This window comes from Stigmatopora nigra, chromosome 10, assembly GCF_051989575.1.
Source record: "Stigmatopora nigra isolate UIUO_SnigA chromosome 10, RoL_Snig_1.1, whole genome shotgun sequence".
Classification (NCBI taxonomy): domain Eukaryota; kingdom Metazoa; phylum Chordata; class Actinopteri; order Syngnathiformes; family Syngnathidae; genus Stigmatopora; species Stigmatopora nigra.
The window spans coordinates 4,473,202-4,497,823 of record NC_135517.1 but is presented as its reverse complement, the minus strand read 5'-3'; the positions used below and the strand labels follow the sequence as shown (position 1 = coordinate 4,497,823).

The 24,622-nt window shown below is 37.0% G+C and overlaps 1 protein-coding gene across 1 annotated transcript in view; it reads left to right on the top strand.

Annotated features, from left to right (window-relative positions):
• The first annotated feature begins 827 nt into the window (after positions 1–827).
• The window catches only part of LOC144202718 (potassium voltage-gated channel subfamily B member 1-like), a 34,973-nt gene continuing 11,178 nt past the window's right edge, over positions 828–24,622 (top strand). Inside the window, exons 1-2 of the mRNA XM_077725624.1 lie at positions 828–1,239; positions 2,984–3,638. Of these exons, the coding sequence (XP_077581750.1) occupies positions 3,087–3,638 (552 nt within the window). The 5' untranslated portion in view covers positions 828–1,239; positions 2,984–3,086. The remainder of the gene's footprint in view (positions 1,240–2,983; positions 3,639–24,622) is intronic.

Sequence of the window (24,622 nt, the reverse complement as noted above, 5' to 3'; positions counted from 1 at the left end):
GTTAATTTTCAAGTAATATAAATAACTAATACAAACATTTTAAAAGTTCATATTGTTCCATTCAAACTTTTTTGCTCAGGGATTATAACTATTACAACACATTGAATGAAAATATAGTAAGTCTCCCATGTGATGTCATTTTCTAACAGGTGAGAAGTTTGGGTACAGAGGAAAATGTGTGGAATTTAAACATCGTAGAACAAATGTGTCACAGGGATACACATGCTTACTGTTTGCAGAACGAATGGAAAGTTTGGATTTGTATATCATCCAGGAAGCTGATGAACACTTCCTGGCAGCTGCGGCTCACTCTGTACTGGGTAATGTAATTGTGAGGCTCTGTACTGCTAATGGAAAAGTAGTACATACTAAACCAGAAATAAATTAGTGGATAAACATGAGATGTGTTTGCATTTCTTATATATCACGGTTAGAGCTGTGCAATTTTCTATGTGATCAGCTATGTCATATTTAATTGACTACTATATACAGATGCAAACTAACTCGGGTATTTTTTGGACTACCAGGCAAACAATATATGAATGAGTTTATTTTCATACATAAGGTAGGACCTGATTATTTCTGCATTGGGACTTCATGCCTGTTTTTCAATTACTTCATTATTATTAATTGTTCCTTTTTGTATTGCAGTCTGAGTTCGATTCCCACTCGGGAGAAGGTCTGTTTCATTGTGCCCTGCAATTGGCTGGCCACCAACTCCAGCTGTCCCAAAAATCCGTGAATGAAAAGGTAAAAAATCAAACCCATTTTCCCAAACAAAGCTGGTGGGCTGTTTGGCTGGTATGCCCTCCCTTGCCGTACTGTGCATTTCCTTTGCTATTGCACTTGTCTGGTGCAGCGAGGGTTAAAGGGAGCTGGAGGAGGCTGAGAGAAATAAAGCCTGGCAGCGAGAGCAGTCCACACTCCCACACGGTGCGGCGTCCAGCTGGATGCAGTCCACTCCGAGAGGGAGGACCCGAACCGAGCCCACAGTATTCCCCCTGTCTACTTGTTGAGTCTTACCAGGTGGGGGGCGGCTGGCAGGACGTCTCTGTTTCCGTGAGAGTGCAAGAAGAAGGAATCGCCTTAATCATCATGTCTCCACGCTGCTCATGATGCTGTCAGCACCTCCGAGACCAGGGCAGCAAATCCGGACGGGTTCGCCACCTTTCCGCGTGGGTCTGATTGGAATGAAGCCACCGCACATCCATGGCATGATCCGGAACGCTCGAGACACACGTATGGAACACTTTATTTACTTGCTTCTATATTTTTGGAACACCTTACTCATCCTGTATGAGCCAAATGTGCATGCAACTTTATGAAGACGACATACATCACTGCTTAGAGTTCGTTATTGTTAAAGTTTCAGTACCAGACAGCGACATGATAATCAGCACCGGACAGCTCACTAACTGTCAAAAAAGGCAGTAACACTTCAAAATGTTGCGGTATAGTATTACAATTGCACATGATTGCTCATTGTACAATGTAATGTGATTTTAGACACAACCTATTCTCTGTATTTTATTTCACTTGGTAAGGGATTATTTTCTAAACAAAAATTAAAGAGTGGACAATTCTATGTAGAAATGTAGTGAAGCTAAAGTCATTTTCAATTTAGACCCTTTTATGCAGAGAAGAAATGACAGGTAAACAATTATGTTGTCCGAATTCTGAACATCCAAAAATGCACATACGAGAAATGATAAATTAAGTGGAATATTATTGAATCATCGTGATATAATATCCGGCATTTGGGATACAAAAGGTTGATTTTCTTTCTGTAAAATTCACATAAATGTGGTGCAGTAGCTCCATCAATTGTCTGTACTCTGACTATATATATAATGTAGAAGACAATTCATACAGATAATAGCACATTCACTGTCATCCAAATCAAAAAGACCACAGAAACACTACCTAATGAAAGAAAATTGAAAATGGCATGACTAAAATAATTCATATCAATTCTCAGAAAGAAAGAAAAACCCAAGAAATGTATCAAGGCTGACTTCTGTACTGGACCGTAATGAATTTAGAATTCCGTGTGTCCATTAATATTACAGTAGTCACATTTGCAAGTCAGTGCAAGTGCGGTCATGTAAATCCAGTTTATCACTGGGATCCCCCCCGTCCATCTCTGTCAGCAAGAATAGTGTCAATGCCATCTAAAGCAGATTAAATATCTATTCTGTTCAATGATGACTGGATAAACCTCCTGACATTACTGCTGTAGGACACTGCTGGAGATACTTCAGCTCGTAAGGGAACTGGTTATATGATGAAAGTCATTAGTTGCAAAGTCTGTGTAATACTGACCATTATATTTATTTTTCAGTCACTGGTCTCACATACTTTGAATGTTTTCAAATGTACCTAATACACACTTTTAAAAGCATCCCAGACACCACCACTTTTAGAACCTGAATAGGCTTAATCACAGTTCTCCAAATAGGAGACAATTCATATTTGTTTTTAGCTTTTTGTTGGTATTTGCTTTAAAATGGACCCACAAAATAACAAATGAAACATAGTATTCTAAAACAAAATACTCATATAATGCTGAATTTGATTATAATAATTTTGTTAGGGATATAGAGATATAAATATAGAGATTTGTATATATTTTCTGAAATTCTGATGACAACAGTTTGTCATTTTCTATGTCTATATGGTTATTTCTGTGACTAAATCCAAAAAGAAACACAAATCTAAGTGGCAACTCTTCAATATTTTACTCTTTTTTTTCTTGCATGTGGTCCATTTCTCCTCTGTTTATTTATTTTGGTCAGAGACAAATTGTATAAGTCAACATGCTGTGCAGAAGGGCATAATGTGAAAATGAGAATCATCCTAGAATTTGAATTGACTTCTTCTGGGGAGACATTCTTGACTTGTTTTGATTGTCTTTGTCCTTCGGTAGCAATTTCTTTTGCGTTATCTTTCTACAAAAGCAGTCATTGTATTGTTGTCATTGCAGCTGCTGGAAAAGAGCGCAAACCCTGATGAGGTCACTCAAAGGAGCATGTCTTCTTAACCACCACCATCCCATCTTTGTCAGTGACTGAGCGACACAAGCAAAGATGATCAAAGTGGCGTCCAAGTCATCTAGCGCACAGCCGCCGGACACGCTGGACATCATTCGAAGCAAGCATACCCGCCGGGTGAGGCTCAATGTGGGTGGTCTTCTCCATGAGGTCCTATGGAGGACGCTGGACCGGCTGCCCCGCACGAGACTGGGCAAACTACAGGACTGCAACACCCATGACTCCATCATGGAGATTTGTGACGACTACGCTTTGGACAGCAACGAGTATTTCTTTGACAGACACCCCGGCGCCTTCACGTCCATTCTCAACTTTTATCGTACGGGAAAGTTGCATATGATGGAGGAGATGTGTGCACTGTCCTTCAGCCAAGAGCTGGACTTCTGGGGCATCGATGAGATCTACCTGGAATCCTGTTGCCAGGCCAGGTATCACCAGAAGAAGGAGCAGATGAACGAAGAGCTCAAACGGGAGGCGGAGAACATGAGGGAGCGGGAAGGCGAGGAGTTTACCACCACGTGCTGCTCCGAGAAAAGAAAAAAGCTATGGGACCTTCTGGAGAAGCCCAGCTCATCTTTCGCTGCCAAGGTAAAGTACCAGTCAACCCAAGTGGTAGTATTTTAGTTAGTTGGCATTATCTATTCTGATGACTACATCATAACAGCTTTGTCAAGCTTAACACACTTAACATTCTCTTTATTGTTGTGGCTTCAAGTAATTCTGGTGCAGAACTGCATTAGAATGATCTCAAAACCCCATATGTACACATTAAAAAAGGCCTATTGTTCTATATATATATGTATATATATGTATATATATAAAAATATTAATGAATGTTTTGCCTCTATTTATCAATGTTGAACTTAGTTGAGGAGCTCCAATCAAGCAAAAAAAGTTTTTTTTAATGTTTACCTTATATAGCAGCATCAATTAGACAAAATTGTCTTTTTCAGCATCAAGAAATGATATTGTAGTAAAATGAAGCAATGATTTTCAAGTATTTTTTGGTCCGCTTCAGGTCAAAGTGAACAAAAGTAAAAGTCAAGCACTTGAACTCTCACAAAAATGTAATGTGAGTGGTTCCTTCAATGTTCAGAATACAGTGGGAGGCTCAAATGTGAATTTCTGCTTGACCTCCTCCATCTTTCCTAAAGACTCTATTCTTCAAGCTCAGTGGATACGCAATATAAAAAAACGGAGGTAAATGTTCTTATTCAGAAAACACAGTTATGAAGCAAACATTTTGGAAAGGATGAAATGCAGCTAAGGGTAGAAGGAGCTTTAAACCCAAATACCACATAAAATCACCCTTCTAAAAACATTTATTCCCAGAGGATGGTATCATTAGGAAAATGGTGGCATAAGTGGCACACAGCAATGCTCATTTCGGTCACCTGCCATTTTACAGGGACATGAAAATGACCCTCACATACTACACATATATTGTTTTACATAGTGTCCTACTATTATTATTTTGGCAGTGAAATCGCATAAGCTTTCCTACCTGTTCATTTTTAACGAAGGATGCAAGCCAGAAACGTATTTTCTGATCAATGATGATATCAAAAGGTGCTTTTAGGTGCCCAGATGCCATTACTAGCAGATTTTTGCAATTCATGACAGGGATCTATGCCCAACCTTTTCACTGATGTGCAATAAGATGACCAAAATACAGATAATGCTGTGGCATATATTGAAGAAAATAAACATTAGATTTTTCTACCATACTGTTACCTTTATATAGTCAATGCTCATATTTCATACTGAATGTGGCACACTGTCAAACAGAAACACAAAGTATTTACAATACACACTGAAATAATAATAATAGTAATAATAAGAAGAGGAATACTAATGATAATAATAATAATGACCATTTTTCACATTAGGGTAATTTATATCAAAGGTCATCTGGAATAGCCAACAGAAAATGGCAGAAAAATAACACGTATTAGAATAATTGACTATTGTTTTTCAATTAATTGGAATTAAATGCCCATTAATTCTTGTATTGGATATAAATGTATCCAATAAAGTAGCTGGCGGGTATACTGATTTTCCATCATGTGGAATAAAGGTATCTAATGTTAAACCCCCCCTAAAAGGGGGGAGTTGTATTTCTGTTTACATCTAGAGGCTATAAATCTCTCTAGTTTGACGAACAGTCTGACGTTCCATTTGCCCCAATTGGTGCTTTTCATCTGATTCTTTGAGCTGCAGGAGGGAGAAGTAATGAAAAAAAGAAGAAATGTTACACTTCAAACTAAAAAACAAGAAAATGTTCCTTTAAAATACAATTTATTTGGTTTAAAATTGAACTTTGGGAACTAATTTAGTTCTATGGATAATCAACAATGTCTACTAGCTTCCTCATAGAACAAGCCAACTTTTGGAAGTCAATTAAAATCTCTTTATTAATATTGCTTATTTTTAGATGAATATATGACAGCTGCTATTGTCTCTTCCTCATCATTGTATGTGAATATCTCATGGGGTTATTATGAATACTTATTTGTCATCACTGACTGACTCGTACCTTTTGTTGAATGTCACATATTTATAGACGCGCATGTCTTCATTACACCAACGTCTTTTCTATCCTCTACTCAATCATCCTGCTCATTAACACACTCACAACCCACACATTGCCGCACTCCACTGAGGGATCAATGGACACGAACATACTTAACAGAGTAGATGAAGCCGTTTTCAATTAAAACGTGGACTCACTAGAGCCCAGCTGCATATTACCATTAGAGCAGTAGCTCAGGGGGAGTGTGGACATTCACATAAGTTGGCCTTTTCATTACTGTACACCACATTCAACAGGGAGAGTTAGTATAGGGGAAGATTTTTATATATTCGGTGCAACGCTTCTCTAGTCAGCCTGTCAACCTTTGATTTCTCTCGCAGTCTAACTTGGACTGATAGTTGGACCTTGTATCAGTGGCTGCACCGCACTTTGAAATATGTTGGCAAGACAGTAGAGCTTCTCAGTATGCTTGAAACAAGACACTGTGGTCAAAACAAGAGTAAAAGATGCTTCAAACACCTCTGTGGACATGCAGGAGGTTCTTGCATAATTTATCTTGCTCATTTATTGAAATGATCTGCTCCATCTCTGACCTTGAATAGCTCCTAATTATGATTTCTAAAATAGATCACTTTGCTTAGTCGGGGGACACGTTTGCTGCCCCTCAGCACTCCCCGGAGATGTCTGATGTATTTAATTTTAGTTACAGAGCAGACTTGTAATTATTTGCAAGTGGTGATTTTACATTGCAGGGAAGCTGTAGAAATGTCTGTAATTTGAATACTTTATTTTTAGTTGAATTGATTATCTTTTCAAAGGCTATATGTATATTTATGATAACAAAACATTGCCTTTTGTGGTAGATGGTTAAAAATATACATAACATCATTGCACATATTAAAAAAAACATGCATAATATGCTGGTTTAACACTTTGATATTAACCCTTACATATGAGTGGTTGCCTGGGAATAGGGTCAAGCACCCCTAAACCACACTTGCAAACCATATGAGGATAATTGGTGCAGATAATGAAAAGATAAACATTTTTAAAATGTACATAGAGATAAAATAAAAAATATTAAATGGCCAAAACACACACACAACTCATGTTTATCTTATTCAGGTAATAAAAAATATACATATTTAAAATATATAGCTGATAATTGTTGTTTTTACAACCACTTATACCAGAAAATGGGGGTGGGGGGGTGGGTGGTGATGCAAACTCAGGAAGGGCATAGATTGAAATATTTGATCTTATAAAGTCTACAAAAGACCAAATCAATTTTAAGGTAGCGCCAATGACTGCCTTTTAACTCCCAGAAACAACATTATAGACTCTTGATATGTTGGTGTGTATGAACATGAAATATGACTTCAGGAATAATTGTAGCAGTGAATGTGTTTTTACAGTCTTTTCTATAAGGTATTCTTTACACTTTAGACTTAGTAGAGTAGTCTTTTCAACACCAACAATATCCCACTGGCAGTATTTGAGCAAATTCATTCTCTGTTTGGATTGCAAATCCACTATTCGTGGAGATCATGACATGCTCAATGAACTAAGCCTCATAGTTTTCTTTTCTGTTAAGCACTAAAAAAAACCAGTATCAAACCGAGGTTACACCTTAACCCACAAAGGTGATATTATTTAATTGGAGTGTTGCATCGTTGAAATGACATGTTCCCAAACACCGTTTGTACCTCATTTATTTTTCAGTAGCAATAAAATTTTTATCTCCCATTAATAAAACCTCACTTGCTTCCAGAAGGGGAAAAACTTCGCAATGCGGAATGTATATTTCCCAGCTTCCCCCAAACTTAGCCCACGTGTCTCGTCAACCTGATACAATACATGATATAAAGTGACAGGAGCATTCTCACTTAGATGAGCCATTCTCACCCCAATGCAGCATCAAAGGATGCCACGGATGGCGAATTTGATCGCATGACTTCCTTGCTTTGAAGTGTTGAGGCGTTATTGAAAAGTTTTAGGCCCACTTGAGTCTCCTGATCCACAATGGGCCTCCTTGCTAAATTATTCAACAAACAATATGAGCTTCAGGAAAACTTGCAGGTAATCAGTGCATCAATAAAAGATAAGCTCTTGTTGATGGGTTACTGTACATGGTATTTCTTAGGGAGGACAATATGCACAGGACTGAGTTTGATTGGAAGGAGTTCTGTTGCAAAGACGGGAGAAGTTTTCTTTCACTCCTCTGAATTGAACACTTCCAGTCCCAAAAACTTGAACATGGCTCCCAAATGTCTGTTTTTCTCCAGTTCACACTGAACGGAATAGAACATTTCTCTGCAGTGTGAGATCGGCTTGTGTTACCCGTGAGAATGAATACTTGGCACAAGTCAAGTTTTGCTCTATGTTTGACCTTTTTTAAAAATAATAATAATAATTTTGAAGAATTTTTCCCTTGCAATTCTCTGCGGAAATTTCCCCAGTAGATGTCTTTTGACCCACATGATTTATTTGTAGTGCAACTTATAGTACGCCATTAGTATGTTGAGTCACATTGTGCTTCTGTGATGGCAGGTGTGCTAATTTCGCCATAACTGAGTCACCTTTTATGCCATGAGTGACACTTTGTGTAATAATTGATACATGGTCCAGCCATTGAAAACTGGAATAGGGCAAGTTACTGCTTTTTTCCAATATTTCTTTTCCCCACATATACATATATCTATCGACTTTTTATTCATTAACACACTAAACCATGAAAGGGTTAATCTATTATTATTATGGGCTATTTTAAATGTCATCACACAAGTTCCACTTAAAGTTGCTGATGTGAATGAAGGTGCTCAAATTTGTTAATCATATCCCTAGAATAAGGAAAAATTAAATAGTGAATACGTATTCTAAAATAAAAGAAAATTCATACATAATCTTTCTTCATTATATATTAAAGTATGCATTTTTACGCACACCAATGCACACTGATAGACTCAATAATGAGTACTCGTATCTATGCATTGATAAAGTGATTCCTGGGTTCCACTCTGGGAGAAGTTTTATTTATTTTTAAATGCACCGTTTAATTACGCTTTCTTGCACATTTTAAACTTGGTGAGACTTTGGTGACTTTTTTTCTTTTGAGGTTTCCAGTTGATGTTTCCAGGAAGCCTTACAGTGCTCCCTTTTTTTCCCCTCAATTGTTATACCAGAACAGAAAAAGCGAACTGTAAAACCTGACATTCTTTTACTAATTGCCAGGGAAGCTTCTCGGGAAGTTAGCCACGACCGCAGGCCGTTTCCTGCACTTCTCACCGCACATCAGCTATGCCCGATTGACTGCACTCTGAGCACTTTGTAGTTTGTATAGTTTGAGATGTCTTTGACCAAACCACTGCATACTGCTCATTGCCTCCCATTCACTCCTTAACCCATCAACCTTTTTGGGTGTGAATGGAAATCGATGACAAAGGCATTAAGTCGTAAAGGAAGAAGAGTAAAATGGGGATGTACCTCATAGATTTCCCAATGTAAGATGGCAATCTTTACGTTTTTTCGCCAGTTGGCCCCGTTTATATGCAGACATGGGTCACGGTGTACCTCATGAGCATGTTGCCGGGCGACATCATCACTTGCCTTTAAATAGCATCAATCAATGACACACCGCTGACTCTATAGCCGGGCCCACTGCTGTCTGGATTACGTGTTTGCTTAGTACACTTGTGAAAAGATGCAAGGAACAACTTTTTCATTTTTCCATCATTCTATTTTTTCGATTTTGTCCGCACTTTTTACCGCTCACTTGGATTTGTTTTGTCAGGGTGATTTTCAAATTTATTAGACCACCACTGTGTCCAAAACAGACCATACAGTATAATGCAATAATTAGATGCAGACAGTTTTGGTGAAGATGAAAAGTGTTGCCAATTTTAACTCTTTCACTACCAACCATGATGAACCTCACATCAGATTTTAACATGGATGGTGAATATACAAAAATGAATGTTTATGACTGCATTGGAGAGAATATTTAAAGAGAAATGTTGTTCTATTCGACAAAGTATACTGTTTATTCTGTTCTTGTAAATAACCGAGTCACATATTTTTTCTTTTTTAAACAATATTTAATGCTGAGAAAATCATTAGAGTAATTTAGCTTTAAAATATAAAATGTATTCTCAAATTCTGAGGTAATTCAAGTTTTAGGATAACAGTAGCATACATGTTTGGTGTTCTAATAATTTGTTTTAAATAATCTTTCCAAATTGACATTGGCGTTTTTAATAATAGCCTTATTTTGCAACCTGTGTTGTTTTTTTCCCCCTTCATAATTACTCAACTACTACTGAAAGCAATAAGCAGTGTGAACTGTCAAATGCATGGACTAATGGAGCAGTGCACTAAACTGAGACATTACCATTATTGATTGCAAGCCTGTCTCTCATGGTGTTTGATCAGCGTGAAGAAACACTGGAATGGAAAGTCACTTTAGAAAGAGACTGTGCACATCAAAAAACACACACACACACTTGCACACTATCAAATTATTGATGTGTATCTTTTATGTTAACATACAATTTTAGAAGTAAAATGATAACTATCTTCTCCAATTGTAAAAGAAGAAAGGAAGCATACATAACCTACCAGGCTTTAGTATGACATAGTCACCTTTTTTTACACTTTTTCAGCAATTCTCTTGAAAAAATGGCTCTAGAATGTTTTCCTTTACCAAGACTGTGTAAAATTTCATAAATTTTCCACCTCACTTGAGATTTAGGAGGTGAAATGAACATACTAAACTATCCACAATTATGAATTCCAGTTATTTTTTAGGTTGTTTGTACTGACGTGCTCTATGATTGGCTGGCAGACTAAAGTTGTCAAAAGTCCTTACCCTATAAATGATTTTTAATGGAGCTCTATTGGAAGCACTTATTGCAAGGAGACACAACTCTTCCCCTCTGTGACCTGCATTTGCTCCACGGTTGCCATGGAGAGTGGTTATGTACAACAACCCATTACCTTATCGTGTGAGCCAGCTGGGGGAAAAAACACCCACGCACACACTCGGACGAACAAGCACACCTTTCCTCCCCAGTTCAATATATCTTTTTCACAGACAGCCAAATCCATATTCTACATTTAACATTTAGTCTTATCTGATTTCTTGTGTCTCAGAGGGTTGGGGTTAGGGTTCTTTGATTTGGGCGGGTGACATTTTAGAAAGGTGAAAGGTCATACAAAGATGGTAGGATGAAGACATAGCTTTTTTTTGTTATGAAACTACATTCATTATTTAGACGTGGCTGTCAGAGAGAGAGAGAGAGCATCACTTTGTAGGAAGTAGGGTGACGTGGTCAGTAGAAAAGGAAGGTTTCCATAAAGGTCTGCAGAAGGAATTGCAAGATAAAGCACGCTTATGTTGGTGTAAGTCACTAAACATTGTAAAAACAGCTGTATTTCTCTTTTAGGCATGATTGAATACCGCAAAGGTATTCCATGACATTCTGCCACCTATTGCAAATATTTCACAGACAAAACATATATCATGATCTCTCTGCTTTCTTTTCATAACTAATGTAAAACATGCTTTAACATGCTCTAAATTAGTCAATGGCAAGTTAACAAAAGGTTTATTTATTTATTTTTTTAAGCACTCTAGTCATCACCTAACAAATGGAATCCGACTATCAGAGTCAAGAGTGGTTTTGTTTTGTTTGGCTTTTTAAAGCAGACATTGGAGCTGCCTCCACTTGCCTGCCCTTCATCCTCTTTACTTTTTCAGTGTGATGTGCTCACTTTAGCTGTAATATTTCAATGGATGACAGACAGAGTATTCATGTTTGAAAAAGGAGGTTTGTTTTGTGATGTCCATACTTGTGTTTCCAAAGATTTATTGAGCTAAAGTACATGATTCAAAAAATCAAACAACACATCACCAAATAGGAATGTCAGACAAATGATTCATACTAAGCTCTTCTTTCAATTGTATTTCAAATTAACCTGCCACCAATGGACCAAGGGGTCCTCTGCCTGGTGCCTGGGATAACCTCCAGCACCCCCCACAACCTTTATGGGAATAAGCACTTCAAAAAAAATGAAAAGTTTAGTTGTTACCATGATCATTTCAAGTTTTGACTTGTGAGTGACTGATTGTGAAATTAATGTCTGTCACATTTTTCTCCTTAACAAGACAAAAACCAAGAAATAAAGTTACTGCCAACAGTATTACATCACCCTGATGTTCGCATACCTACTGAGGTATCCTTGCTGTTCTCCCCAATGATAAATACCACCGTGAAAGTCATTGTGACAGTCCCGGTCTGTTTATGTACTTCACATTGATTTTGATTGTGTTATCTAAAGCTTACATTAGTATCATCGTTTCTTTAACAAACACTGGTCTTTAATTAAGAGTTATTTTCACATCAATGTCCTTACTGTCAGACTGACAAGCCATAATTACCTTCTGAACTCAATCAGGAACCTAATATCCAAAAATGTCCATGAACGACAAGAGGGTTCATTTAACACCAGACTCAGACACGTTAGAAGGCCTCAATCAAATCAAGTGTCACCTTACACTTGCTTACATCTCAACTTACGTCACCTGAGCAAAGGTGCTGACATCTTGTAAGGAGCTGTCTACATGGCGTGTTTGTTAGAAACCTTTCACCTGTCCTGACAAGATTTGTTGTACAATGTTCTGCAAAAACGTGCTTGAGGAAATCAAGTCTAAAATTTCCCCCAATGTGGGCATAGTGCCCAATCAGTCAATGGGCCTTTTATATACACTAAATTCAAGACTTTGTAGATCACTGTATGAAGCTGACAGCTTCACTGTCTAGGGATACATTGCTTGCTGATGCGCTTTATTTATATGGTGAAAAAAGGCGGACAGGACTAGCCCATGTGTGCATATCATGCGTAAAAAATGACAATATTAGCAATTGACGATGATGTTTTTGTCTGATCCGATCTGGATTAGAGCCAAAATGAATAAATCGAGATCGGTTTTACAAAAAAAATACTTAAAAAAAAATCCTGTACAAAAGTTGTTATACTGCGTAGACAATATGAAATGATGAAAATGGGGAAACCCCATACATTGACAGGTATGTGTAACTGGAAAAGTTTCCATTCTCACATAAGTGCTGAATTTTGTTCTTTAAGGAGAAGTAAAGTGAGAGTTTCAATCTAGTGGTATTCTCACCTCTAGTGATTAGCACAGACTCATTGTATAGTGGGGAGAAGATCAAAAAAACTAAAATGGGAGCAATGCTTCTAACTATAATGAGGAACCGCCATTGGGGAATTCAGTTTGATTTCTGTATCAACATGTCCACCCACGCTTTCTAACTCCAAAGAAGTGAATGACATGGCCAAAGTCAGTCAATCAATAAGGAGAGAGCACAAAAAGACTAACCAAAAGCAAATGTCTTGTATGTTTTTTCCTTTAGAAATGTTGAATATATGCTATAAACATCACATATTCATGCACTGTCACAAGATAGAACCCATGCCTTAGAAAATAGGACAGTAGCAATTGGTACAAAGTGTGGTATTTTATAATATTATGTTGTCAGAGTGGTGTCAGAGTGAAGCTAAATCCTGCCTTGGGCTTTTAGATTTGGATCGCTTTATCTTACCATTTCTTTGCAGGGGTAATGTAAGATCTTTTTTTTATTAAGTTATATTTTTTTCTACTCATCTATTTGCTGTTTTTGTTCTCGGGCCATCTTGGTGTGAAGATGCTATGTGGAAGTGAGTTGAGGCATATGCCCTATGATTAACTGGTGACTGTTTCAGGGTGTAGCTTACTTTAAGTCTAATATAAACTGGGATAGGCTCACATCATCCAAGATAGGCTTTGTTGAAAATGGATCAGTTGAGGTGTTTTTTTTTTTTTTTTTGACAGAATTAAGTGTTTTACAGCCATCTTGTGGCATCTATATGCAATGATAAAGGAATTGTCTAAATATATGTTTGGATTACACCACAATTTTAGTGATTTATATGTAGTATTCAGTTGTTACAGACAAAAACAAACTTGTTATTGAGAGAAAAATGTAGTTTTTTTTGTTAAATGAAAAGAAATGTCATTTTCAAATATATTTAGTTGTATTTTTATTAAATGGCATAGTCAATCAGCTACAGTAGCCTATGAAGTAGTAACCTATAACTATTATATATGTATCTTGGCAAAGGAATTGAATGCTTTTTATTTTTATTCACAAAGAAGCAAGAAAAACGAGAAAATATACTTACAAGGACGAAACATACCAACATAAATTGCCGTAATTCAAATATAACCTCAAGCAATACACCGACATGGATTTGACAAGACAATTAGAAACAAAATAATTGGCCCAAATCACAAATCCCCAACCAAACATAACAATAACACTATCTGAAACTTGTTTTTAATTTGGCAAGGTTTGAAAGCATGACTGTCCATATCGATGAGGATGTTTCTCATCCTAAAGAGGCACCTCAGTGTGGCAAGCAGCACAACCCAGACATTCTCTTTACCTTAGCACGTCTTTCCCAAGGGCCTTCTATAAATAAATATACTTTCTCACACATATATACACAGACATCCTTTTTTTTTATCTCACCACCCTGTCTCTGGCTTCCTTTCAAACAAGCAGTCTATAATATTTCCACTCATTCTCCTTTTCCATCCTTATATAGACTCACAAACAATGATAGAATTGAGCTCAATGGGTGTAACGAGTGGAATCTTTATAAATGTTTTTTTGTGTAATTAAATGGGCGCTGATTTTCTCATTTATTATTCCATTTTAACTCAGTATTTATAGTTTTCCCTTTATGAAGATAATTATGCACTTCCCTAGTCACATTACAGAGTATAATGTATTATGGGTTAGCAAGTAGGACAAAATCTGCGTTAGTAACAGTAAAAAAAATAATGTTCTACCAAATTAACTTGTACTTTAATCATATCGGTTAGAATGTACTGTCCAATATGGCTCAAATATTCTTCATGAACCCATTTTAATTGCTACTAAAGAGCTGCTGAGCTTTCATCTAATAGCTATGTGAGCTTCTTTCGATAAAACACGGCAAATGGACTTCTGAAACTTCCCAGACACATCATTTTATCCACCGAGGCACCAAGGAGTCAGCAGAAATGTTACAGATCAACTGCGGCTGCAAGTTAAGTAAACCACTTTCCCTACTCCACAAAATGAGAATCTATAGATAAAAGAAAGATAAGATAATTAAAGAAAAACAACAAACTTACCACATATCCTGTAAGATTAAAATACTTAAACATAGTATCAAAAAGGACTCATTAGAATGTGCTTTTAACTTCAATTAACAATATTTTGATTGCATAATGGGCATTTTATAAGAGAAAAAATATTTTCACAGCAAAAAAAGGAAATATGTTCAGCCAAAGTATCAATTAGGTGGCTTTTAGGGTACTTCTATGAATGTACTTGGCCTAAGACCCCATCTATGAAAAGATCTTAATATGGCCGTGCAATGACGCATACTAACATGTTTGAGCAAAACTTCCCTGATAAGAGTGTTGATATTGTGGCACAAAGATATGAAATGACTCATTTGCGAAACTCGAACTCAAAACAAATTTCTACAGAGAAGAATTAAGATACAAGTCATCTGTTCCACAAACTAAAATATGTTTAATGTAGTATTTGTATTGAGAAAAGAAGCAAACAATGCTGCAATGAAATACCACCTCTTCTTTTTCGGTGGGCAGGTTTGGCTGGTATAATCCGACAAATAGATTCAGTGTAAATAGGCACAGTGTTTTTTTTAATATATAGTATTATAAATAATACTAGTCACTGTTTGCAGATAGTATTCTATAGCCCCTGTGAAAAATGACTAATACAACTTCATTTGCGTCTACATGAAAGTATCCTACTGTCCCCCGGTGGCAAGAAGAATAAATTAAAAATAATGAACAAACTGTTTGATACACTGCATTCTATTTAACTGAGTAGTCATGTAGCACAATACTGTAAATTCCTTTTCTTTGTAGGTGGGCTGTTTTGATTATAAACAGTATTTCCATTCATTTTAGGACAGAATGATGGTTTGACTAAGAATTTGAATTTATGTGTGTACTCACAATCGGAGTTAAACTGGTGTCTTCTGTATGGATATCCCTATTTTTATCTAGTAATACATTATACTGTCCTACATTGCCTTTTTCAGGAATGTGGTCAAACAACAAAATGCAAATATTACAGCACTCCATCTGGTAGAGGTCTGCAGTTCCCTTGAGTAGTACTTAGATATTTTGGATGTTAGATCTCTTGAGATTTTGCAAGCGTACACAATGAATCATCACATATCCTGTGGTATGGAAATACTGTTATGGAAGAACATAGTGGGACTGAGAAAATTTCAATCGGGTTAACATTAATCTCCAGACGGTGGTGGGCCTTGGGAGCCTTTTTTCTCCCCGGTCTACCGTCGAAGGACACCCGCTGCTCTCATTTCTGCATTTCGTTTGCCCGCCACACACCAACTAATCAGCTTTCCTCTGTAGGCTGTGGGATACATTTAGGCCACTGAGATAATAGGTGTGTTGCTTTGAATGTTTAAGTGTGAGAAGCATTTAAAGCAACTGGAAAAGTATACGATGTCTGCATGATACTTTGAGGTGACGTCGGCCTTTGGATGGATTGTGTGTAAAGTGAGAGCACAGTAATGCACACTGAAAGGGTTTACTCATAGGTCTGTGAGAAATCGGACTCTGTACACGTGTACTTTGGTGAGGTGGAATACTTTAGGAAGTGGCATTGAGCAGTGGAGAGACAGATTGACATCTTTTCTTACAGACGTGACATGTGAGTGGTTGGCTTCTGTTTTTGTGTGTCAAGTCATTCATTCAATCTTCGTCTATGTCACTAATTCTCATAAGTATTGGTTTATGCCATTTTGGCAACTGTGAGATAATTTCACTGACTAAATATGTACTGGAAATTATCATTATCATCCATAATGAACAGTATTAATCTTTATGACAAATGTCATTAAGTGTCCTAATGGTATGATGGAAACAATGTTAACTTTTCAACAAAAGTGACAGAATTAACCCATTTTTTTATGAATAATGTTATATTATTGATAGCAAGCTGTCTCAAGAAAAAAACATAACATAGCAAACATAAATAATTGAATTGAATTGAATGCTTTTTATACAAGATAATAAGATTTAAAGCGTCCACCACATAGTGCACAAATAACAACAGACAGACAAATAAATAATCAATAAATAAGAAATGAATAAATAAGTAGTCCAAGTGAGGTCAGCAGAGTTAAGCCGGGTTATTCAGTTTGAAATTTAGGATGAGTTCCATGGAATTTTAGTTCTATCAAGAATATGATAGAAAATGTTGATTTTTTCATTTACAAAGTGAAGGGAAATTAAAGTATTTGCTTCATTTTTTTCATTATTATTAAAAAATCCCCCTTCTGGATTTCAATTGAAACCTGTAATGGAAATGCAGTCAGGGTAGCTTTATAGACAACAAATGATAAAAGCCCATTTGTTTAATGATTAAGATTTTATGTAATATAAGACGGGGTGTCATGACAAAACTCCCAAAAACATTGCTGTTGACTACTTATGGAGAATGTAGTATAGCAATATGGGAGGTCACTTAAGTGGTGAGCTTATTGAACAAAATTCTTCCTTCATTAGTAGTCTAGCTCTGATGCCCATGTGTGGTGTTGAAGCAGGAGAAAAGCGTGGAGCTGGCACATAAACATGCTGCTAATGCTCAAAGTGGGGAAAGACCATCTCTCGCTCTCAGCGGCTCTTCTTCAGTTTATCACAGCGGAAGGACAGCAGATGTACAGCACTTGCTTGGAAAAGAGAGGAGGAATAGCAGTGAGAGGAAAAATAAAACACTGAATTGCTACATTGACTTTCCTTTATAGCAGGAGTAGGGAATCTATGGCTCGGGAGCCACATCTGACTCTTTTGAAAAGTGCATTTGGCTCTTTGCTAACCTGTGAGCTAAAATATGGAAATTATTGGTGACAGAACTAAGATATTAAATCTAGAACTGCTTTAATCTTCTTTTTTTCCACATTTTTGACAGTTTTGGTTGAGACCATTGGATTAATGACACAATGTCAAAAAATATGGTCCCGTAGAGCAACAGAATTCCTTTTCTCTCTGCTCATAAAACAAAAATTCTTGGCGCATCCCTTATGGGCACATCAAAAGATTTGAAACCTGTTATTATCCTCCTCAATGGGGAAGTTTTACAAAACTTTGGCATGTAGATGCTTGTAGAAGGTATCCGGCATTTAAAATAGTAAAACAAATGTACCAAGGCTACCCAACAGGATGTTTTGCTTTATATATTTTTTTTTCTGCTTATACTGTGAATAACAAATCTTGTACAGACCTGGTAAAGCGCCTACAAACCTTGAATGAAGACTACAATTAAACGCAATAATGAAATTACTTTTTTTTTTGTTTCTAGTCTCCAGTGACTGGAGATTACGAGGCGCCTATGTGGGATAATACACTCATTATAATGGAAGACACGTGGTGGCATTTAGGAGAACAATGTGATCCAGAGCAGTTCCACTAGTGTGTGTTTAAATATGGGGTCTACTTGTCCATGTATGGCTGTGATTGGCTGCAAACATGTTTGACTGTCAGCCAGTTTACAGCATCCTGAATGAATAGAAGCGATGTGCACAGCATCAAATGACAACCTGGCATGGGTTGACTTGCTCTTTAGTTCTTCTCATGGTAATCTTTTGCCTGGGGAGACTTAAGAAAAGTCCATAATTATTATCATTTGTATATGTAGTCCAGGCACAATTGAATTGTACCAATTGAAGTTCTTCATGTGTCTTTATTCCTGCCGTTTTTGTTACACTGTTGATATGATGTTGTGGAACTGTTAATTTTCCCCCTGTGGCACATGTTGGTTTTGTTCCAACCACAAATTACTGTGAGTGTCATTCCCTTTATACACAACTGGGGATCTTTGGTCCTTCCACTCTTTTGCTCAGCACTTTGGTTGGAAGCGACTGCAGAGCAAGCAAAGTCAGTTCGTCTCATAATAAATTTTTTATTCTTCTTTCAACCATGCAACCCGACACATCTTTATGCTTCCATAGCTGATTTTTTTTTTTTCATCACTGATGCTATTTAAATCTTAGTAGAGGAAATCGCTGACTACAGTTTTTAGGTCCAAATGTAGTATGTAAAAAATGTTAAAGAAATAAACAATGTGTGCATTTTATTGCAGCTGAACTGCAATTTAACAGTTCATTCAAATAAACAGTTAACATGACAGATGTTGTTAAATTTTGTATATAAAGTCTCAAATCTTATTAGGTTGTAAATTTTCCATAATTTAAATGACATTAGTTATTTACAGTATTTATAGTGCTTGTTAAGGGACAAAATATTGAAGTTTTGATGCGGGAGTACTGTATGAGTGACATATCAAAAACATAGGCAAAATACTACATACTAAAATGCAAGTGTAGTTTAGCAATTGAAAATCTCACTAAGACTACATGCAATTATTTACTGTAGTGGCTTTTCTTCAAATCGCCTCAAATTTTCAAATCAGCTACAATGCCCAAATGAATTCAATATAAAAGAAAAAAAAGCTTTAAAAGTCTCTCAAATATAGAATAGGAAGGAACCTGACAGACTAGAGTTTTACTGATATTTAAAAAGTGGCAGGTACAAATGCTAAATTGGCTCCGTGAAGCCTGAGGAAATTGCACTGACGTGTGCGTGTGTGTTTTGACGCGGTATCTGCTCCTGCGAGCGCCCCTCACTTGTCACCGCCTTCTCTAGCTGGCTGCTTCCTCGTTTTTTTTTTTTTCAATGCTTTGCTGCACTTCGCAAATGCTAAACAACCTCCCATTGCCATGGAAACTATCAGCTGTGTTACACTGCAGTCTACCCATGAAAAGGGCTTGCGTTGTGTACGTGTGCTGATATGCAATGTTTAAAACCTTGTATGATTTTGTGGTATTTTCACCTCATTAGCTAAACCTGGATACAATCTGATTAGATCAAGATTAGGTATGTCACAATACTGAATGCTTGATTCCCAATCCAATAGAGCTTTTTTCTCAAGATGTTTTGCATGATAAATAGAAGTCAGTGCACTACTGCCACTTTTTGTATATCCGATTAGACCCATATAGTCAGTTTCTGGTTCATTTGGTTTTTGCTTTTAATCAGAAACATAACAAAATCTCCTGAGCCTGTGGGAAAATTTGCTATCCATTTCTGTCTTTTGTTTGTTTTCACTTCACATCTTCAAACGAGAACCTTGATCCATTTACACTGTGTTGCTGATCCAGTTTGGCCTCGGTGGAAGTCTGAGTTTCATTCATTATATCTAAAAATGTTCAACAGAGCGCTCTTGTTAGATTGCAAATGTGTATCCAATATAGTGGTACATAATCCTTTCTGTAACATGTCAAATTTGTGATGCTGTATTGCATGTTTCAAGTTCAGCCAACACCATTTTGCCAATTCACCACAAACGTTCATCTTTTAAAAGGTCAAAATTACTCCACTGCTCTTGTTTTACTTCGGCATTTCATTGAAAGTTAGTGCGAAATACACTGGGGTACCTCATTTTAGCATTTCATTGAGGTGTGTCATGAAAAATAGGTCATTTTTCCATGTCAGTTGCCATGGGCTCTTTGAGTGGTTGCGTACCTCAGCTGCATACTTTAGTCGCTATGATGTGTCTCTCTGTACCTCCCTACATTATGCATAATCTGTGACCTCACTTCACCACCCAGACTTTTTCCGCATGCAGTGGTCTCCAGGGTTGTCCACTCAGTAATGAGCTGGACATTCAAGAATATGACATATGACATTGATGGTGAAGAGATAATGTACTACTACTCTTTCATCTACACAGGCACATGTACATGAAAGATGTTTTCAGTGGTCAGGTGGGTTTCTTGGCCTTCTACGCCTATTGAATGATGCATACGGAGGCCTAAGAACACAGCAGGTGATTTGCTTCTGGGGGATGATAAAATAGATGCTTTGACGTTACACTCAACATAGTATGTATGTGTTCACTATGGACCAGAAATTTACCAAAGTGGATTTGATTCTAACTCGTATGCTGTTTTCACCAATCACCTAAAGCACCTGTGTCAAAGTGGCGGCCCGGGGGCCAAATCAGGCCCGCCACATCATTTTGTGCGGCCCGAGAAAGTAAATCATGGGGGCTGACTTTCTGTTTTAGGATCAAATTCAAATGAAGAGTATAGATGTATATTAGATTTCCTGATTTTCCCCATTTTAAATCAATAATTGTAATGATTTAATCATTTTTTTCTGTGTTTTTTGTTCAAAAATCGTTTTGTAAAATCTAAAAATGTATAAAAAAGCTACAATAAACATTGTTTTAGATCTATTAAACTGAATATTCAGCGCTTTTAATCCAGTTCTTTTAATCCATTTATAAAAAATAAAAAAAAATCTAAATATTAGATCTAAAATGGTCTGGCCCACGTGAAATCAAGTTGACGTTAAAGTCTTATGCCAAAAAGTACAGATAAATGAAAATGAGCATATATCTTGCTCTACTACTGTACTATACCTCCTTTTGAACACCCTCATTAAAATCGTACAGTCTTTTTTTCTAAATAAAATGTCATGGTTAAGCACACACATCAGTTCAGTCTATTGAAAGAGAACTTGTAAGCAAGCACACAGTATAGACAATTTCTTTTGTTTGTGTGTCTGCCTGCTCTGTTTTTTTTGTGCAATGATAAACTAAAGAAAGATTGGCCTTCTGAGGGTAAGACACAGACGAAAGCTCTTAAAACACAATCGCTTTGTACTTGCTTGTTGTGACTGCTCGTTAGAGAACTCAGATTGGAGTGCAGTTTGTGGCCATCTGGCTGCGAGTCTCCCACCACTCGCTAATCATAGCCTAATAGAGAAGGAACCAACATGTTCATGCATAGACTATTGTGAAGCATTAAAGAAAGAAAGAAAAGCTGCAGAATAGACTGTCAGGCTCACCGAGAGACAGCATTGTAACTACTACATGGTGAATTGGTTGTCATGGCGACAGTGAGTGATGTACTCTAGAGTGCTGCAGAGTTCATTTGACTTTTATATGGCATTGCAGAGTATTAAAATTAGCAAAGAACCCATTTATTATTATATAAAATTTCACATTCATTTGATATTTTTGTAACTCAAAATACTTCCTAGAATTCCCGCTTATTTCTGATTAATATTTTGGCTTTTTTGCTTTATTTTGGGTTGAATCCTGAAGGAAATGTTTGGGGAGGGGCTTACACATACATAGTATGACTGATAAGTGATGTAAATTTATCTAATTAAACTATTTAAAATTAAATGAAAATATACAATATTAACCTTTTTTGTTGGGTCTATGTTAAAGTATTTATAAGTCAAATATTTTACTAACTGTTCGCCACTCTTTGTGATTCTTTGCCACACAATACACTGCGTGGTAAATTTGTCAAAATGAAATTACTAAGTGTTTATTCTATTTTAAACAAGATCCCTTATGATGGGATACACTTGAGTCTTCTCTCTCGGGCTTTCACATGTGATGAGAGAGCTGCTTAATATTCAGCATGATCACACATTGAAGATAAGCATGACTTTCCATTACAGGAAGGGGAACACTAATGTCTCTCCCATTACGCACATCCTAAAATGTCCATGTAGCCTTTTTCGTAGTGAGAGGCTTCTAATCTCGTCACGGGAAATATATGACGTTAATGCTTCATGATGGCCACCATAGCAGAAAGACGGTATCACCATAGACAAATTTACTCAATGTTAATTAGACATCGACATACACCAGATGCCTCTAATTTCAATCAAGCTTCAGGTAATGGGGTGACCCATGTAAATATAGTGGAAAACCTTTCTAATTACTGTATTTTTGGGACTATAGGTCACATTTTTTTCCAGCCAATCACAGTTTGAAAATCATTCATGCTCACATTCATATCAAGGGGCAATTTAGAGTGTCCAACCGGCCTTTATTTATATTTTGTTGTGATAACAGATGCTTATTTAGCCTGTTGTTCTCAATTTTACTATTATTACTTTGACAAATGTTCATTCTTGATCTCTTATAAAATAAAAATGTGATTTATACTTTAGTGGAAGTTATATTTTTTTCGTTTTATTGTCCATTGTTTGGCTCCTGCGATTTAAGGTCCAAAAATTACACAAATCAAACAATACGGCTATGGCATTAAGGTCTTTTGTTTAATCACTGAATGTGGCAAACCACTTTATTTTCTGTGGTCATGAACTCTGTTGTCTGATTTAATCTTGAAGCACTGCTCTTGACATTCTAATCTGCTGCTCACTGGAATTAAACTCACAACAACATACTAATGAATACGTTTGTTGGCATCCTTAAGAAACCCTCTTTAGTCTCCTTCTTGTGCAATGATTACAAGTCGAATGGCTATTTTGGATAAATGGTAACAATCATCAAAGCCCTCTATTTGATATTCAGAAACAATAGAAAATGATGAGGAAGAAATGAAAATAACATTAAAGTAATCAAATGGGGTCTACTTTTTGTCATGTATGTGGTTTAAAATTAATGAAAAGGATGGACTGGGGCACAAATCTGACATTCACGGTCTCCTACGTCCTTTTTATTGTAGAATTTGAATGTTCTCAATTGCATGGATTCTTTAGTTACTATATTGTTCTCACAAATGCTCCAAAAACATGCATTTTAGGTTTAATGAAAAACCTGCATTACTGTAGTAGCTACAAATGTTGGCATAAACACTTGTTTGTCCCTATGAGGGCTCAGATTATATGTCAAATAATCCAGAGTGAACTGGGAAGACGATATCAGTTGAAAAGATAATGTGTGGTAACCCTAAGAAACCTAAAAACTGGAGGCAGATGGCCCTCGTGACTCACCATTTCACTCAAGGCATCTTCCTGTTGGGGACTATTTCTGTTTCTGGCCAAAGTGTTTCCTCATGTGAGATTTGTTGGTCCTGCTGTTGTCATTCGGCGGGACTTCATAAACAAAAAAATGAGCTCAATAAAACAAATGAATAGTCAAAGTCGAATGTTGCCAACAATTGGGTTTTGGACAGATTTAACGGTGACTTATCACTTCTGCTACCATGGTTCCCAGTACTGCTGCCATTTCCAGGCTGAGACCACAGACGACATGAGACAACTGCAAATCGACACTTTAAACTGCCAAAAAACATTGTTTCCAAAGTTATACTATATGTAAAAAAACATTTTGATAATTGGTTGAGATTCCTTGTACTGATAAAGTTCTTTTGACAGAATATTTTTAGCTTCACACCCGACATCTTACCCAAATCAGACACACAAAAACACCCTAACACCGCATCATTTTAACACCACCTTCACACTTGTAAAAGGACACATGGTGTGCATTGCGTGCACAGCCTGCAGCTCAGTCATCCATCTCCTCGTCACCTCCGAAAGACATGAGGACCACAGTGCACGGGTGTCGTGTGTGGGACAGCGAGAAGGGACGACCAGGGTGAAAAAAAGAACCAGGGAAGAGGAAGACACATCTGTGTGGGTCACTGAAGCCAGTGTCCATTGGTGACATGCTATGCCTTGTTTAGGTTGGAAACAAAGTTTCTATGTGTGCCTTGCGACTGTCTGGCGACCAGTCTTGGGCAGGGGTGGGCAAACTTTTCGGCCCGGGGGCCACATTGACTTTAAAAATTTGACAGATGGGCCGGGTCAGCACAAGATACGATACATATAAAAAAGTGCATCCGTTACCAGTACATATGAAACATGAACAGAAAAAAAGGACTAAAGTATTAACATACTTGCCATAGTTTGCCCATGTTTTGTCTAGGGTGTAGTTTCCCTTATCCCGAAGTCAGCTAGGATAGACTCAAGCACCCTTTGCGATCTTGAAGATGAAGTTACAAGTGAGGCCATGAATCAGTTCATGTCTCCAACTGCAAACACTGCATATCCTTAAAATTCATTACTAATCCATTTTTTTATTCACTCACTGAACCG